General features: G+C 39.9%; 1 protein-coding gene across 6 annotated transcripts in view; it reads left to right on the top strand.

The window, feature by feature from the left end:
* The window catches only part of LOC107264809, a 99823-nt gene that overhangs the window by 75189 nt on the left and 5213 nt on the right, over nucleotides 1-19421 (top strand). For all 6 annotated transcript variants that reach the window (XM_025081985.1, XM_025081984.1, XM_025081982.1 and 3 more), the window contains 2 exons: nucleotides 9139-9331; nucleotides 9832-19198. In XM_025081985.1, the coding sequence (XP_024937753.1) occupies nucleotides 9139-9331; nucleotides 9832-10157 (519 nt within the window). In that variant the 3' untranslated portion in view covers nucleotides 10158-19198. The remainder of the gene's footprint in view (nucleotides 1-9138; nucleotides 9332-9831; nucleotides 19199-19421) is intronic.

The raw sequence follows: 19421 nt of genomic DNA, 5'->3' as shown, positions 1-19421 counted from the left end.
GAGAGAGAGAGAGAGAGAGAGAGAGATATTTGTATAGGTAGATCCGAGTTCTATACTTATATGTGTATCTTATATCTGTATATAGAAATATATAAAAGAAGGCCGTACGCCTTACGTAAACTCAAAACTCAAGAGCCACTGAATCCATTTGAGAAATTCTTTTGCTGATGGATGACTCTGAGCTTCGGGAGTAGGATGGGTTTTGTATCAATAGGTTATGTGGAAAAAGGGGCTGAGCGGAGAGAAGAACAAAAAAAATGTATAGCAAGCTGGTAAGTCGAAGGCCCGAGCAGAAGTTGACCTCTATTGACTTTGGTTCTGGGGAATTTTTTTTTGTTTTATACGTGACAAGCTAGCAGCTTTAGTGGAGGTTGAAGGATCAACGTCGCACGTTGGTGCCTGAATTCTTGAGATGGCTACACAATTTATCCGATAGGGGATAAACAATGTTTACGGATCTATGTATTATTATTTTTCCAAGCGACCGAATCCCCTCGGTTAGGTTCGTACAATTTCGTTTGGTTGGCACGAGTCGATCACGTATATCATGTGGTATATAATTAGCTTACCTTCCAGGACAACTGTCAAAAGTATACAGAATGGGACATATTCGTGATGAGGAAAATAAATAAATAAGAGTACCTAACGGAAAATGTTTGATAAGAGATAGAAGGGATTCGCCAAGGGTTAGGAAAGCGAGACGTAAAACGATAAGAAAAATGTTCCGAGGAAACACGACGGTCTCAGAGATACCCAAAAATCTACCCACGTAATAAGGAATTGAATACAGTGTTTCGTTGGATCGTAAGAACATTCTCGAATGTCAGTTTTTAGAGGTAGCTCGAGGATAGTCTTACGTAAGGAGGTAGAAAGGCAAAAGGCTGTTTCCGGTATGTCGAACCTCCTAGAAATTCATTTCCTTTGGAATTTAAAATATTCCATTTTCCGACTCCTTGTTTTTGGCAGTTCAACTTCCCCGTAAGTAATCGCAACTTCTCTTCCAGACTGGCTCCTGGGCACTTTGCACATTCCCCTAGATTTCCCAGTGTGTCATCCAAAGCTTCCCGGACTCCGGGAAAAGGGTTTCCAACCGACAAGGATCGAGAGAGTGAGAGAGGGATTGGGGATCGCTTGTACCCGGAATAGGATGAAAGGGCACTATATATTACGAGAGAGGGGCTTGTCACGATGCCCCGAGGCCTTCGACCACGTGCAGTCACGTGGATAGCTGCAAAAGGGTCCTAAAAATCGTTCGAACGAAGCGAAGAGTCTATTTCCGCCCGAATTGCCTACTCTGGTCGTTTCATTTGACGCTCGTGATTTCGAAACACCACTTTTCGTATCTAAAGCCCGGTACGAGGTCAGCGCTAGGACGAAACGCGGCTAGACAAAACAATAACGACTGTATTCACTGCCGTGGCGCCGCCCACGGCAGTCGGCTGAGTTACGAGCCCAACGTACTTTCAACGTGTCGCGTGTTATTCGTTGTGTTAAATTCCTGTTCGAATAATCACCATCACTTTCATCTGTGCGTGTCTCCGTGTAGGGCGATTAAGGATAATTGAAAAATAATTATCAAAAAGTTTGACGCGTTTCGAATTTCAAGGTTCTCGATGTCGTTACTGTTTGAAATTAGGAATTTTGCCAATTGAAACGTTTAACGTACAGTGAGGGGATAATATGTATTTTCGTACGTGTCAAAGACTTTATTCGTGTTATGTATTCAGGTGAGTAAGGGTGAACCATTTAATAGATAATTCTAAGTTAAAGGCAAACTCAGAGCACATTAACACAGTCAAAGGCGAATTTTTAGTCTTTTTTTTTCTCGGTTGAACACTTCCAAACAGATCCGTCTTCGTTCTCTTCTATTCGCTCGGTTAGTAAAGTTCAACGTGCAACTTTGAATAATAGAATATTCCGTGGCGTATAGATGTAGAAAGATAAAGAATTAAAGAAGCATTTAGTATAGTTGCACTGTTGTATATTTGTGGTATCACTCGGCGGATAGAAAATTTTACGAGAAAACTTTTGACTCTGTGAGTATATATTTTTTTTATTTTATTCAAAAACTTTAAAAGCACGTATATACTATGTACTGCGGCTTCCAATTCACGATGCTTTCGCACAGTCATAGAAACTGTATAGAAAATGTTGACTTTATTTTTTTTTCTTTACTACAATTTTTTTTTCGTACAGTTTATTTTCATCTGTTCCCGGCTCTCCGGAATATTGAATTTTACTTAAACGATATCATGTGTCTGCTGTGCTAGTTCGTTTAAAATGTTTTCGGACTTTTAAATGACCAATGTAAACATTCGCCTTTTTTTGAATTTCACGTTGAATCGCTAATGCTCATCGACCAATGCGAGAAGCACGAAAATCATTCGGCCGAAATGCAGCCGTTAACAGAACGTGAAATTCCCGGGTCGAATTGCCTCTGGTTATCGCTCGTTAATTACCAATACCAGAGCTAATTGTTTCAGATCCGGAACGCAATCGTACATCATCATGTGAAATGCCGGATACACAGACAATCGGTACTGCCCAATGATTTACCTGAGATTAATACCCAGTCATGAATCATTATACGTGACTTTCAGCATTACCGAAACTGCACTGACGTTCTCTGTTGCTTAATTTTACGTCCGATTTCTAATTGACAATTAACTTTTTTTTTAACTTACGTCCACAACGTCAAACACTTTCGCGAGGTAGAATTTCGTGAAAAAAGGGATAACGGTAAATTTTCGAAACGGCTTAAGTCCTTATGGATGACCAAGTAGGGAAGTCTTGACTAGGAGAAAGTATCACGTGCTTTGGGACTATATGTATGTAAGGAAAATATATGTTGGGCTTTTATGGACACGAGAAGGTTCTGTCTCGAAGGAATCATTTATCCTGGCTAAATGTTTACACACGACTCGTGAGGACGGTAGAAATTAAAAAAAAAAATTACCAAACATATTCTTCATTGCAGTAACCATCGAGATTACGAAAGAAAGTTTTAATTAAGATTGTTAAAAATCTTTTTCATCTCAATACAAGTGCTTTGCTACGTAGGAAAGAAAATTTATATATAAAAAAAGTTCAAATAAAATCTCTCCCCGTCCCCCGGTTCTACTTAGTACGTATCGCCATCCGCTGGCACCATCGATTTAATCCAGTACATCTAAAAACCTTGAAAATCTCAAGTATCCGAATTCTCGTACCTTTGCGTTGAGTTTTAAATTTTTAATTAGACATTTCCCCCGTCCCTGTATATAATTATCCTTATCAGTCCAGGCCTCGCGTAATCACTTCGTTCGCGTAGCGGGCTAACGAAGTTAAACTCGTAACTAATTTTTCCTGCAGTGACGACTAATTTCTTGGTAGAAAAAAAAAAAAAAAAAAAAAAAAAAAAAAAAAAAAAAAAAAAAAAAAAAAAAAAAAAAAAAAAAAAAAAAAAAAAAAATTAAATCAAAGATAAAAATACGAGGTGACGTTCCCTTTCAAATTGGCCGGCCAATCTCGCTGCGACTTCTGAGGGAACAAAGAAAACTTTTACTACTCTGTCCTTTCAAGCGTCACGTCTAAGCTCTTCGTTTGTTTTCCCGGTAGCGTCTACGATCCTCGAGCGCCAAACCTTATCGGACCTGCAGTCAAACTCTCAGACACATTGACACCGTCAAGAAAATTCTATTCGGACCGAGAATTGCATTTCCAGTACCATTGTCCAATCAAAACGCCCTTTTACAGACCTCCAAAACCAGTGCAGAAAATTCCATTGACGATACGTCAAATAGAAAATTACAAGTATTATCTTCCAGTGCGATTCACTTAATCGCTAATATTATCCTGACCAATCGCGAGACCCGGCAAACGTTTCCCGGCGCTCGCGCAATGACAAAGCAACATTTAATTAAGCACTTAATTGACCGGGACGTTTAAACTTAATAATTATTTTGGCACTTCCTAAGACCACGCACGCACGAGGTAGCGTTTGCGTACAAGCATCAGGTGCAGCTGTGCATTGTATGTAGAGTATTTAGTGGCGGCTGATATAACGCGTTACACGTATTACGTAACAGGGTGATCCATCTAATCTGCAAATACTCTATGAGATTGACGAAGCTACCGTTGAACGTGAAATATTAAGATATGAGGGGTCAGGAGGAGCTAGAGGAAATTTTTGAACTATTACAAAGTGACGTACACACGTATAATAATCATAACCATGATGCGTCTTCCTGTGGAACTTGAATTAACCTCAAGTGGGGCGGGGGTTAAGTAAAATTTCGGAGCACAATGCAGACTTCTTGGTTGAGAATGTAGATGCCAGTAGCCAGTAATCAGTACCGAGTATCATGCGTTACAGGGTGTTGGCTCTTATCTCTTAATCTCTCATTTTCTGGTAAACAAAGTTTTCAGCCGGTTGGATTTCCGCGATTATATAATTCTTCCTTAAAGTTGCCAGCTGCTGGGCGGTTTCTCGGTCTTAGCTGGATGGCTCCTCTAGGAGCCTCGCAGAGGGTCATTTACTATATACATCCCTCTCGTTACTCGAATACAAGGCGCGAATTAACGCGCCGTTAAGTTAGCCACGCGGCTAGCGCCACGGCGCTCTTGAACAAATATAATTCGCCCTACGCTCCAATTTCCAACCCTCAAACCCCATTGTGGCTGGGTATAAACGTGGAAGGGCGATTTTATGTTTTAACAGCAGTTACACCGATAATGGCCTACGGCTCTTTTGACGAAACTCTGTAGGCATTCCCAGGGACGGTCTTGGAAGTGAATAAAGTAAATACGAAGTACCACAGGCTCGCGTTAATTGGCCACCGGCGACCGTGCTAATGAAAAGCACATACCTGGTCGAATCGAAATGACGAACCATGGGAACTATGGGTTTCCTATACCATGCGAGAATTTGCCTCGTATGGCAGGAGAAAGGTACGTCTGTCTTTGATAAGGAAAAACTTTTTTCGTCATTTTTTCTGTATCTCCGCGTTGAAATTGAAGGGGGGAGAAAAAGAGAGACGGTATCGAATGACGCAATTTTTCTCATTTATCACCAGAAAAACAAACTGCCTCGTCAACCGTCGAGTAGGACTTTTGTATATGCGTATACAGTAAAGTCGTATCACGTTCGAATAAAATTTTTCAAAAATTTTTTTTTCTTCTCTCATCTTTCAAAGAAATTCTGAACTCTGGTCCCTTTTCACCGTTTAATATTTTCTAGGGATATTTATCAGGGCAGTGTCACTATGTCATTCATCATATACTGTACTTGTATGGCATATGTACGTACATGGTATCATACCAAGCAAGATCGCAATGTAATAACAATTATAGAGCGATACGGGGGATATACCGGGTGGTACAGTGTGTAAAGTGCCAGGCGAAAGAGGTCTTGGAAAGTTTAACCAAGCGTTTCTCAGTCGGTAACAAGGCACCCAAGCATCGTCAGCCATTGAGCCATGGGGTCTGCTCGAGCGTAAGGACGATCCACCCCTATCTTTTTTCTTTTTCGATATTTCAATAAACTCGATAACATACAGGCTTACAGTTGATACACACAGAAGCAACGGAGGGAGACTGGATAAATATATAAGCCACAGTATCGAACAGTAACGGTGAACCTCGTTAAAAAGTATGACTGTACGTAACCTACGTATCCGTGTATATCAAAGTGCATATGTGCACCTTGTGAACTATGAATTGAATTGTCAACGGGTTTAACTAATCGTAAGTCTTATGACGAATGGGTTTGCATTGAAGTTTCATCCGTTCGCTAAGTTTCTCGCTGGCTGGTAAGCAGGGTTATAATATATAAATTCATGAATCTCGACTTCAGCGCCATCCTTCTAAACTTTACTCTCGCGGTATACCAACCCCTTGATACATTACTCCCTTCCTCCATTCTTGTATTCCACTATCCACTAGGATATCTTACAACGCATCCTGTCAGCTGTGGTTTACACCAAGTTTCTCATCTTGTTATTCGAGCAGCGGCTCCCTGGGCAGTCGCGTCTGCCCTAATCTCGTCTAGGGAAAATTCAGGATCTTCGTGATACACGTATACCGGGTATCCGCGCAATAATCCATTTCGAGTATTTGCCGTTTACGTTTACCTATCGCTTAATGGTGCCTGTAGGGAAAAATATGAATTTCAGTTTCTGGGGGAAAAAAATAAAGAATTTGTATCACATTCCTGAATTACACGACAAATGAAAATTATGGGAATGACTTGAATAACGACGAAAATTCGTTGTTTTACTTAATATGCCAATCAATGTGTTTCTGGATTTTTATAACAGACTGTGGTGTTAACATGCTATACAGAAGTTTCACTTCATGTGTATAGATTTTATTCGATATCTACCATTGTTATAATGCTGATATTATCGTGTAAAATATTTATGTACATATACAATATTTAAGCTAAACTACAAAGTGTCTTTTTCGAGGGACGATATCATAGGGAATTTATTGTAGGATCTTTATTCCCTAGCAAACAGCCTGTCCACGCGTTATGGCTGATATTTAATATTTCACGAATATATATGATCACCGAGTGCCTCGTAAACTGTCGTCAGGTCAGCCTCGTGTTTTATAGATACGCCTTACGTAACTTTGTTCGTATACAAGAGTGAGGTTTAATAGTGTCCTGAGAGGAGAGGACTAAAATGACTTGCGAATATAAAAATAATTGGAGGTTAGTTTGGCCATATATAGTTTTGGGTTAGAATGAAAAGAAAAAAAAAAAAAATAGCAACGAGAATCGAGTCGCGTAGTAATACGATAAAATCTTAAAAAAGGCGAAGCTTGAAATTGCGTCTGGATTGTAAAAGGTTAATTTAGAATTTGTATATTGATTAATAAAAGTAATGGAAATAATTTAATCAGGCTGTTCGTTACCAACGTAATAATAATTATCGCGTTCGTAACAGCCGAATGGGATAACCCTGACTTTTATTACGAGCCCCGCTAATTGGATGCGGGAAACGGCCGATTCCGAAAGGTATATATACAGGGTATGGTAATTCAGGAAGAAAATTCTTGTTAAATTTCTAACCATGAATATCGACTCTTCCTCAAGATAAAAGTCCGGCGGGAAGTTCATTCTCTTGAGAAAAAGACCGAGGGATCTTTCATATTCGATTTTCAAGGGGTGCAATCCGTATATCCAATCTGGTATCTATTCCAGGGTTAATCCTGACCGCACCTTTTTATTTGCTCGTTCCCATATCTTTTTTTATAGGGAGTGTACATATGGCCTCTGTTTCTCGGAAGCTTATCGATACGGTATTTATTTAGTTAATTTATCAGGATCCCCCATAGTGCAGCTACGGTTCGTTCGATTTATTTTCTACTTCGACAGCTGGAAACTTCTAAGCTTGTCTCTTACCGCGATCCTCTAGTCATGCGGTGTTACTATACAGTTACTCCTTTCCGTTCTATTATCGTACCTAGGAGGAGGGTGCCTTGGGATAGTTAGCGCAAGGGTAACGCCATTGTACGCGTACACCTTTCAATAGGTTACCTTACGTATAATTATGGGAAAGGCAGATAGAGGAATTCTTGGATTTCTGCTACAGTGATTTCCTATGCATCACGAGGTCGCCATGTTGAGACCTTGATAAATTACTAGGATTACATCGTATTTGATTTTCTCGTTGCGATTCACTGGGTATGGGGTTACTTTAATTGGGCTGATTAATGAATATATTAATTATAACGAAAAAGTAATCTCCTAGGGACTGTGAAATTTGACAATTTCTCAACCGGAAACCTCGATATGACGTCGTTGTTGCCTTGTCCACTCTTTCAATATGTCCCATCGGTTCTCTGTATTGAGATACTTCCGGGAATACCAAGTTCATCGTTGTTCTGGAATCCTTAGACCTTTTGGTATTCGTCCTCAATCGAAAATTGGATCGCGATTATTAAAACCCACGGGAGATATTAACTCTTTAACACCCTGCATGGTATCCCAAAGGGGTCGTTAATTACGTTGACTTGTCAAACTCCTCAGGTACAGAATTACGAAATTCATGCGTATTATTAATATTCAATGGTGTATATACGATAAAATTAATTTATTGTGCTATAAAGCCGATTACGATTATATATTATTGTTGATATATTATATCAACGATTTTCATATACGGAGGCAAATAAGAGTATTGAAGTTGGGCTAATATACGTTTTAAGCCGACGGGCGGCTAACTTCAAATTGTACGATAGATACGAATAACGTATAAAATTACCGACCGGGCCGAGATTACGGTGAAACTTAGGAAAGTCGATAAAACAGTGACAGTCGAGTAGACTTTAAAGTTTGTCCTGGACAAGTTTATCCCCCCGGTAAGACATCTAATAGAAAGCATACAGAATCGGATATTGGGAAACGTGAAAAAGTGGTGTAGGACATCTGGCGGTAAAAAGACGAATCGACACGGACGGGAAGTTAGCGAAAGAGCTCGTCCGACGTATAGTGCATCGAGCCACGAGCTTCCGTTGCGAATTAGCGGAAGGACTCACGATTAGCAGCAGCGTCTACCTTTTGGCTCTTAGGTTAGCCAACTTTTCGGGGACAAGAGAGGAGAAAGAGGGGCGTCTACTATCTGCCAAGAGAATTCGATAACTCATTGTGACGCGCCAATCGAAATTGGAGTAACGGGAAGTCGGGTGAGCCCGAGGGAAGGAGAAAAGCAGAAAACGGAACACGAGTACTATCTGATAAAACTCTACGAGAATTTCATCTTTATTTTTCTTTGTCGTCCAATGAAATCTGACAGTAGCCGGCTCGGAGGTTATTGCGGCCAGGTAAAGTCAGTGTCTTCAAATATATCAGGTCCGATGATATTTTATGCTTGACGACGTGTGGTAAATATCCTTTGGGAAATCTCTATATGAAATCCGTCAAGGCCTAAGTCTCATATACATATCATATACATATAATATATATATATATATATTTATATATATTATTGTTTACAAAATTTAAAGCATACACTTGTACGGTTTGCGGTACTGTCTCTGTATGTTTTCAGCTTTACCCAATCCTTATTCCCCCCTTACCTGTCATCTCATTTCGCCCGAACGGTAGATTCGCACGATCCTCGGATTTGAGCTGTGCCTGTTTGTTGTTTGCAGCCGGAAAACTTTATAGCTTCGTACGAGCCTCATGGTTATTGCGTCGTATATTCGACGACTGACGAAACATCCGTCACGGTTGCCGAAATTGCCCTGAAGACACTCTGGAACAGCGACTACGTATCTACCAGAGCCGTAATTCTCGTTGGGAACAAGGTCGACCTCGTCAGAAGTCGATCTGTCTCGATCGAAGGTAAATCTTCATTGAAAATTCCTAAATAACGTAAAATCCGGGATATCGATGTAGCAACTTTCAAAAAAAAAAAAAAATTGCACAAACAATTATTTCGAAAAATAGCTCCCGATTTTTTCTCGAATCGTTCGATCCTGAATACCTAAAAAAAATTACCCTGATCAACTCAGCCTCTTTTGGCACTCGAGCCTCGATCACTGAGACACGGCAATATTTCACGCAAGAAAGCTTTCGTGTAATTTATTTGAAAACTCTTAAAGTTTTTTAATGACTTCAATTCGACCAATAAATAAATGTCATTTACGCGATCATTTATCATGATGCGCACTCCTGTGCTAAAATATGTATACATAAGTATATACATATATACAGTGTGTCCCTATAATTCGAATAAAGTCTTCCTACGTATACTCATACGAGTACACCAAGGGTCTAACCGACCGGTAGAGTAATTGAATCGAAAAATGAAAAGGGCCCTGCGTGACCCCCACCTGTTGCAGAGGGCAAGTCAATGGCGACCTTATACAACTGCAAGTTCATCGAGACCTCAGTGGGCATCAATCACAACGTGGACGAACTCCTAGTGGGACTGTTGACTCAGATACGGCTAAAGTTTGAGAATTCCGACAGGACACGTGACACTTCGCGTAAGAGATCGCGAAAGAATTGCAACCGATCTCCGCAGGGTTCCTGCTCGGAGAACAACTCGCCGAAAAAGTATCGCGGAAAAGGAACAAGTGCGAGCTTAAGGGTTAGAAGCTTACTGGACAAGGTATGGACGCGCGACAGTAAGTCGAAGAGCTGCGAAAACTTGCACGTCCTGTAAAATCTGAAGACTGAGAGGGACAAGACCGAAATATGTACTGCGGAGCGACGTGAAGTTAGCTCCGATAGTTTCCATTAGAATTTCCAGAATGTTCTCGCGCAATGCGTTATCGAATTTTCTGATTACGTGAATCCTGGATTTTGGACGTAACAAATTGTACTTTTGTCCGGACAACATTTTCAGAATCATCCCGACGGGGGGGTTCGATGAGTCTGGGGAATTTCTAGGGAAATTTTTCATATGCTTTTCTGACAATGAGATATTTCAATGACGTCATCACTCGTTGTCGACGTTTTACCGCGCGGATGATATTCACGAATATTCGTGACTGACGTCACGCCTCGAGAACTATCACGAGAGGACCATGACGATGAGGATGGCCGATCGAGCTTCTTTGCTAGGAAGGACAATACGAAGAGGTCATGATAAGCCAAAACGTTGAGAGAGACGCTTAATTCGATTAATAAAACGTTACGAAAGCAAGGTAACAAAGAATGTGAAAAAAAATGAGCGATTTAGGATTATACTATTTAAAACGTGACGAAACATCTGTCAGTTGCGTAGCTGTGATCGGAGATTGAGAAAAGTGAGATTAGCACAGCCGCTGCACAAAAATCATTCCCGCCGTATTTTTTAATCCGAAATAAGAGAGAGAGAGAGAGAGAGAGAGAGAGAGAGAGAGAGAGAGAGAGAGAGAGAGAGAAAGAGAGTAACCCATTTTGAATACGCTTCGATTATAGGTGACCCTATGTTAATTGTCATCGAGATGGACGAAGCGGACCTGAAATTTCTGTAAAAAAATACAAAACGTTCGTATAATTATCTGCGAATTGTTATTTACTATTGCAAACAATCTCGCACCTAATTATAACGCGTATAACGAATATTCGGTACCGCTCGTCTTGTCACGACTTATATTATTATACATATATATTATTGTATATCCTTAGAAAAAAAAAGAAAAACTTTTACAATTCCAGCGTCCACGAGCGCGTGTGAATTTACACGATTTTTTACATTACAAATTTTTGTACGTCGCGAGGAACGGAGTAAATAATGTATAATCGATAAATATTTGTTACGAATAAGAGAACAAGGGATTGTAAACGGGTCTTTATCTGTTCGACGGTTTATGCTGCTGCTGCTGCTGCTGCTGCTGTCCCGTATCAAAGTGTTAGAAATTCTAATCGATCGAAGTCAAACACGAGTTTGAGAAAATTGTATACTTCGCGCCTGACGAGTCTCGCAGAGCTTTGTCTTACAATTAAAGATAGAGATACGTCACGTGGATTCGTGAATAGAGCAAGGGAAATTGGGGGGGGGGGTTGACTACGGGTTTGAAATTTGAAAATGAGAATCCAAAAAAAAAAGCAATTTTAGATGAATATTCAAATACACTTAAATAACGGTTAGGTACATCGTACTCGACGCGTGCACGAGGTCCACTAGAGCGTAAGGTTAAAATCCGTTGAACGATGCGAAGCCATTTTAATATTTTATTAGAAAATAAATTATTGATATTTCGAATACGCCTGTCGCAAACGATTCATACGTGCGCGAACGTATATCAGTGCTACGTGCGTATGCACCAAGCATACCTATGCGAGTATACATATATACAGATATACGCAGGTATCACCTGTGCACTTTGTCGTAATAATTCTACACAAAGAAAATAGGTACAAAGTACAGCCAGGGCTTTTCGATCCGCTATAGTATGGTTTATTATTATCATTATCGTCATTATATTAAATATTAACTTCACCGCTATTATATTTACGAGTAATCGTATCCGTCGCGTAGACTCGGGTCATTTCGGGCTCTCGAGATCCGTCGGAGCGAAAATCGTACTGGCGATGGAAATACACGGGAGTTATATTGTCTGTTATACACTGAGTCGAACGAAAGTGAAGACAAATGGAAGGAAAAGAATGATTGGCGATATCGCGTCGCCGACATAGAAATTGCCTTTTACGCGTGTTCTTCGGTACGTGATCGATGGCGTGTAGTGTTGTCAGTGCCCTTATGGCGGATCCTTCAGATTCCACGAGAGAAGACTAACCGATAGGGGGACAAAAAAAAATGTATATTTCGCAATCTAATCGTTAGCTTGTAATCGCCGTGTTTCGTTTTAACGTACAAAATGGCCGGTGGCTCAAGTCGGCCCTTTCGGTTTTTCTTTTTTGACAATGGTGGTGATACTTATTTTTTCTTCAATACTTTTGGTACAGCTTGCCAATCCACTTTCTGCGTCTCTTTTAGGACGAATTCTCAGTGATGCGGGTTCATCCAATTTACTTTTTTTTTTATTATCTTTTTCTTTGGTGGGGCATCATACGGCACGGGACGTACGGCCATTCCGCGAGACTTGCCGCGGGGGTAACCGATGCGCGCACAAAGTGAACGTCCAAGCGTGAAAACTAGTATAACAACGAAGGGGTAAAGGCCCGGGTCGAATTATCGGGCGCGTTCAGTGTGCACCCACCTTTATGGCCATGAATGCCATCTATCGATGTAACCGAAAACACACGACCATCCCATTGAAGGGGATAAATCAGCGCGCCCGTAAGAGACATTGGAACTGGTTACCTCGAATCCAGGATCGATGTGGAAAAAGTGCGCGGGCTTGATAATTTTTTTTTCTTTTTTTCAAAAAAATAGCATTTTTTGGAAACGTCAAAAAAATTTGAAAATAAATTTAAAAATATTGTACGTTGCATTCGTGACATCTAACGGTCTTTTTTGTCGGCTGACTCGGAGAGTTAACACTTTAAGACTCCCCGGAGAGCTTTTGCCGCTCTTGACTTTTTCTTTATGATTCCTATTACGCCCTCTTTTTCCATCGCCGAGAAACACGGTTTTATTATATCTTAAACAGAAGGAAAAAAAAAAAAAAAACATTACTCGTAATAAGTAAGCGGACAATTTTTCGACCGCGTTCGTGTTTTTTTTTTTTTTTCATATTTTCTTATATCCTCCAAAGTGCTGATGCTAAATAAAAAATAAATGCTTTGACCAAATTATCGTCGAGTAGTGCCGGACAGCAACGATAAAGGACAGCTGTTAACACGCGATTAATTCTTTAGCGATATACATGCGTTATGTATATAGCGAATATAATCCTAATACGATTGTCGTAATTGTACGAAAGGATAATCTATATGGGAATTCAAGTAATTCACGGTACGTTATCCCGTTAGTTAATGGTGAGTGGATCAAGTATATATTATGCTAAAAGTTTCGAAGGCCGACAAGGTATAACGAGCGTATTACTCACTTTTTTCGTTATTTAATAATAAAACGATGAAGCCCAATTTTCGACACGATCTTTTCCTCAAATGTTTTACGGTTCTTGATATATATGTATATATATTCAATTTTGATATAACGAAAAAGATCGGACGTCAATGGGTCCATTCTGAAAACTATAAACTTACTTTTCAACGTACTCGACGTGTCTTCTGATTAAAAAAGAATGATCCTCGTGTATCAAGGTAATTGTTATTATTGGATTTAAAAAAAAATACTTTTGCAAAATCCACATTGACAGTGACTACGCATAATTCCATTCGTCGAGGATTCTTCGTAAAACAATGCAGGAAACGCTTTGAAGCTGTAAGGTTCGAATGAACAATTAAATTTATGGTATGATGAATGAAGTAAATTAATTTTAAAAAATAAGAACAGGAAACTATAGTATGTTGCCTTTTGGAATATCCAGGGAAAACGTGATAATTCGACTAACGCGAATACCTAGAGCGAATCGTTAGGCCATCATGGAGATATCACATAGTAGTATGTATAACTATTAATAGTTAAAGATAAGTCGTGAAAGTTTTGCGAGTTTTCAAAATTTTCAAAGAGAAAAAGGTGGGAGGAGAGGGGGGGGAGAGAGAGAGAGAGAGAGAGAGAGAGAGAGAGAGAGAGAGAGAGAGGAAGAGAGGGAGAAAATGTGTGTGCCAGAGACTTTTAAACAAAGTATCTCGAGATAAGCTGCTCTGTATGCTCTCTAGACAGTTTGAATTAATTAGTTGAATAATTAATTATCCCACGAGTTCATTAACAATTCTAGAAACCAACTCCGCCAACTATCCCAAGGCCGATTCAAAATTACGTATACGATCGATGCTCGTGTATATAAAAAAATATATGAACTGATATCATCATTGGGATACCGTGACGGAGAGTCATGTAAATTTTTCCCTTGAACAAGCAAAAAAAACAATCGTCCCTTTGTACAAAATTTTTCATAATTTTCTTTTTTTACCGGACTTGTCCTATACATATTTTTTTTAAACCACGTGGCTCGTGATTACATCTACGGGTGCTTTCAAGAACGATCGGACATACAGCCAGACCCGTAACTTACTAAGAATCGTAAAATTATACGAAAAAAAAAAAATATTGTAAAATATTTGTGGACTCTGTATTATCAAACTGGCGTGACGCCGCTCTTTTTCATATCATTGCACGCAGCGCCGGAAATCAAAGAGAAACGCCGAACACAGAGGGTTTTCATAGGGGAACACAGTGCGTACCTATAGACATGACTTATACACGAGTGGTACGTAACGAAGGTTTAAAGCGGTGCCAGTTGACACGTGCTGCTAGGCTATTTGAGTTGTATATAAAATAAATATAGAAAAGAAGAAAGGAGGGTAGGGAGGGAGGTGTGTGAGAAGTGAATTAAAAGAAATTAATAGACAACGATAAATGAGAATAGAGAAACCGGTAGTCGTATTTGATACGCGCGAATGGCAACGTTTCATTCGCACCAGTGAACATCAACATGGCGTCGGCCAGATACGACGAAATAGTTTCACTTCCCGCGTTACAGAGACTGAATCGTCATACGGGCAGATCCAGCTGGTTGGTTGAAGTTCACAAGTCGAGTCAGAAATAACAAAGTCTGGCTAAAGGTACAGGGTGTCCCCATCTACGTATAGCATGGAATACGTACAAGCATAGGAAAGGCGGTCGGCTGATAGAAAATGATGGCGACTGGTGGCGGCTAAGCCCTGTCTCTTTCTAATCAGCAGCCGTACTACGAGAGTATAGAAAACGTAGCCAATGGGAGCATTAGAAAAGGACAGCTACTGGATGCCACCTCACTCCCTCTTTGTCTGTTCGAGCGAACATTTCCAGGAGTTTCAAGTAGGGATCGCGTAGTCCATGCTATATTTCGATGCCTAACATAGAGCCAATGACATACCGTGCTGCCATCTGTTTCCCATTGAACGAGTCTAATATTGTCCGTGAAGTTTCGCCTCTTCACGTTACCCATCACAGAGCTATTACAAAAGGCGAGCACGTTACTTTTCAAGTTCCATTATTTTGATTGCCTCTAAACTGAAAGTGAAGCGAGATGAGGATTTTCGAGTAGATCATTCGGGGATGATTGAGAAGAGTGGGACGGTAGGTATACAGGGTGGTATGTTATAACCTACCTACTATGGCTTGACGGCTCCTAGCAAAATGGCATGGGGATGATAGGACTATACGGATGACCTAAAACTATAAAACTTTCTCCCTTCCTGATAATCTTAGCCTCTTCGAGCCTCTGCATTAAGAAAATATACTCGACGTTTTCTGTTTTTTTTTTTTTCACGTGACGAGGTTTTCACGCTCGTCCCCTTAACTTTTCGAATGTCCGATTTTATCGATGTAAATAAAAAAAAAAGTTATTGTTATATACTCTGGATCCCATCGCTTTCTTAATGTTATTATATAACCTTTGTCGATGAGTTTTTGCAGTTTTCTTTTTTACCTAGCATCCTAACCCTTTTTCGTCATATTTATCTTGCCGTACCCAACTTTGTCACGGTAGTGCTAATTTAGGTTGTTTATTTCACTAGCTCGTACCTTTCGTTCGAACTGACCGGTTTTCAGTTATTCTTTTACGTAGCAGCCATACAAACCAGACACGAGCGTAAAATCGAGCGTAAAAATGATTACGGTTAATTAATCAAACTTCTCTTTTAGGTAGCTTCGTTATGTCTTGATTTTCGTTCTTTTTCATTCGTATAATAATACCGTACCGTGGGTTCGTTAAGGTCCCTCATTGGCAGATAAGACAGTTACTAATCATTGTTATTCCACTTCGCTTACGTAACTAATAGACATTACGGAGACCAGACGTATAATCTTAATTAAATTCTTTATTATTGCTTTTGCGAGATACTTGTTACGAATCGATTAAAAAAAAAAAAAAAAAAAAATACACCCCGTAACACGAACAAATATTATGACAAAAAACCGCCGAGAGTCAGGGTCGTCCCCCGGGTACACATGTAAATTTGTAATTTGCCAAAAAAAATATCGAAACTCCCGAGTTAAATAAATCCAGTATACCCTCAAAAGAGAATAAAAGACCGGACGGCGGTTTCGGGCGTAACATTTTTTAATATCGCAAGTAAATTTATTCACCCTTCGCGGCTACAAGACGCGAGACTTTTTCACGGCGACAGATCAAACCGTAACGTGGTTTCCGTTCTGCCGCACGTTCGCGTGTGTATACGGAGAAAAAAAGAAAAAAAAAAAAAAAGAATGACGCGTTCCAGCAAACGCAATTTCTCTTTAAGACGAACAATGAAATAATATAGGTTAAGTCGACCTACCTGCCTCCCTTTGTCCTTACCGCGGCTCGCCAATATCTCCTGCAGTCCAAAGGCCGCCGTCGAGAAATGCCACGAACGAGCGTTACAATAATAACACGAGGAGCGCAGCTCTCGCTCGTCCCAATAATCTCCCGAGAACTTTTATTGAACGCGTCGTTACCGCTCGCATGAAACATCAAAGAGAAAGCAACATTTTCCCAGGACACGAGGAACGCGGAATTATCCTATCTAGCTCGAGCAGAACGAAATTCTCAAGGACCGAGAGACATCTAATAAATTGAAACAGTAGAACGCGGAACACGCTGGTTATCTTCGAGCGTGACGTCATTCGAAAGGAAAGTTAAAAGCTTCGCGGCACGAATTTGCGGGAATGAAAATAACGGCAGAAACACTTATAAACTTTTTTCACGCGCTTCCTGCCTTATTTTGACACCTAACCTAAATCCTAGCACACTAGCTCATTTTCCCTATGTCCCTGCAGCCTCGTATGCCTAAACGATCGTTTCCGTCACTCAGCACTTTTTCTTAACCCTCATTCACTGCTTTTCTTAGTTTCCTCGCTTAACGTTGGCATTAAGGCTATTGCCCATGACCAACGAAACCGTTATACGAAAAGTAACCATTTTCATTTCCAATCCCGAATAAGTGCTTGGAGACAAAAAATTCTCTTTGGTACGAATGATCGAGACAGAGGTCTAAATTGATAAAAAAAAAAGAAAAGGAGAAGATTAAAGACCCTAGAGAATAATGAAAGTCGTTGTAACAATGTTATAAGAACTTTCACTGAGACGTGAACGGTGATAAAAAATTTGGATTTCCGAAAAAAAATGTTTTTTCTTTTTTCTTCCGGATATTCATGTAAAACATGTCCTTGGCAAATATAAAAAGTCGGAATTTCCCTCAGGAGATTCTCGGTCTCTCGTCCAAAAAATATTCATCTCGTGTCCGCACGTCGTTGTCCTTAAGGTTGTTAGCTTTCGCTATTGAGTCTCCCTACCAATATGTGTTTGCACGTCAACAAGAGGACGGTACTTACAGACTCCCCCAGTCTTCCTGTGAGGGATGGACGTGTCTCCCGCAGCGACGGTACATGACGAACGTAGTGTGAAGCTTCGAGGACTGTTCAGACGGCATGCGTGGAGATCCTTGTTATCCTTTGACAAGGATATCGATCCTGTGTATATTGACTTAATTACCTTTTCTCCCTACGCCATTGACAGGCAATATCCGCCATTAACTATATTCGCGAAGGTTTCACTACGTTTCACCATCGGCACGATCGATAAAGATCGTTTAATCGTAATTGGCAATTTCAATCAACCTTTGCGTTACCTGTGTAATTTTAGATGAAGAAATCATGGCCGACCACGTGTCGACGAACGTGAATTAAATTGAACGAGAAAGAGCCAAGGGTTTCCGATGGATTTTTAATAAGAAAATACAATTAATCGCTATTCACGTAATGGAAAAGTCATCCCGTGATAATACCAGAATGACGTAAAAGAATGTACATATTAAATGGCGAGGTTGAATTTTGCGAAAATTGAAACACGGCAGCGAGTCGTCGTATACGTATAGGAAATCAATTTTCCGACGGAACGTTTGAACTTTGAAAAATATTTTTTATTCATGCAATTTTTTACTTTTCATTATTTCATGCGGCCAATTGTTCACGTTCGTACGTAGCTTCGACGTAGCGTCGAAAAGTACATACGTCACGAACGAGATTGAGTCGTTACGATCAATTCGTGTACTTTATTTCGCTTTGGTCTCAGCCGTAATGACCAAATATGAGGTCTGACAGTCCATGTGGCAGCTATGAGAAATAATAATGCGAGGTGCGAAACTTTTCCGTGAACAATAAATACACGTCGTCGTAGTCCTTTCTCTCCGATTTACAAGCACGTCCATTTGGGTCTCGCGTTATTTACACGAGAAATTTAATAATAAATGAATAGAATGTTCACCCGTGGCTCGTATTCTAGTCCTTCGTTGAAATACGTAACGTCATATTAAATATTCATTTAATATATTTACGCGTAATCGTTTCGCTTTCAAATCACGAAAATACTTTAAGAGTTCATTAGCAGACAACAATAATCGAGCTACCCATATTCTTGTTGAAAACGAAGAAAATTCAATTAAGAATTGTAGGAAGTATCAGCGGAAGTGACAGGTGACACAAATGCTGCTAGTAAGACGGATTGAATCCTGTCGTCAGGATAATGGAACTTTATTCATTCACGACACGCGAATTTTATCCAACAAGGACACTTTTTTTTTCCAGGATGTAGAAACGAGAACGAAACACAATCTACGCGTATATATATATATATATATCTTTTGTTTCTTGCGAAAGAGCCACATTTAATTCGTTTCCATTTTTGAGATTTATATGTTAATACGCAAGAGGGTAAGGGGAAGGTAGAAACGAGAACGAAACACAATCTACGCGGAATCCTGTCGTCAGGATAATGGAACTTTATTCATTCACGACACGCGAATTTTATCCAACAAGGACACTTTTTTTTTCCAGGATGTAGAAACGAGAACGAAACACAATCTACGCGTATATATATATATATATATCTTTTGTTTCTTGCGAAAGAGCCACATTTAATTCGTTTCCATTTTTGAGATTTATATG

The sequence above is a fragment of the Cephus cinctus genome, unplaced genomic scaffold (genome assembly GCF_000341935.2).
Source record: "Cephus cinctus unplaced genomic scaffold, Ccin1 Ccin1_scaffold0191, whole genome shotgun sequence".
Lineage (NCBI taxonomy): Eukaryota > Metazoa > Arthropoda > Insecta > Hymenoptera > Cephidae > Cephus > Cephus cinctus.
Note: the sequence above shows the minus strand (reverse complement) of the source record. Positions and strands in the feature narration are given on the sequence as shown.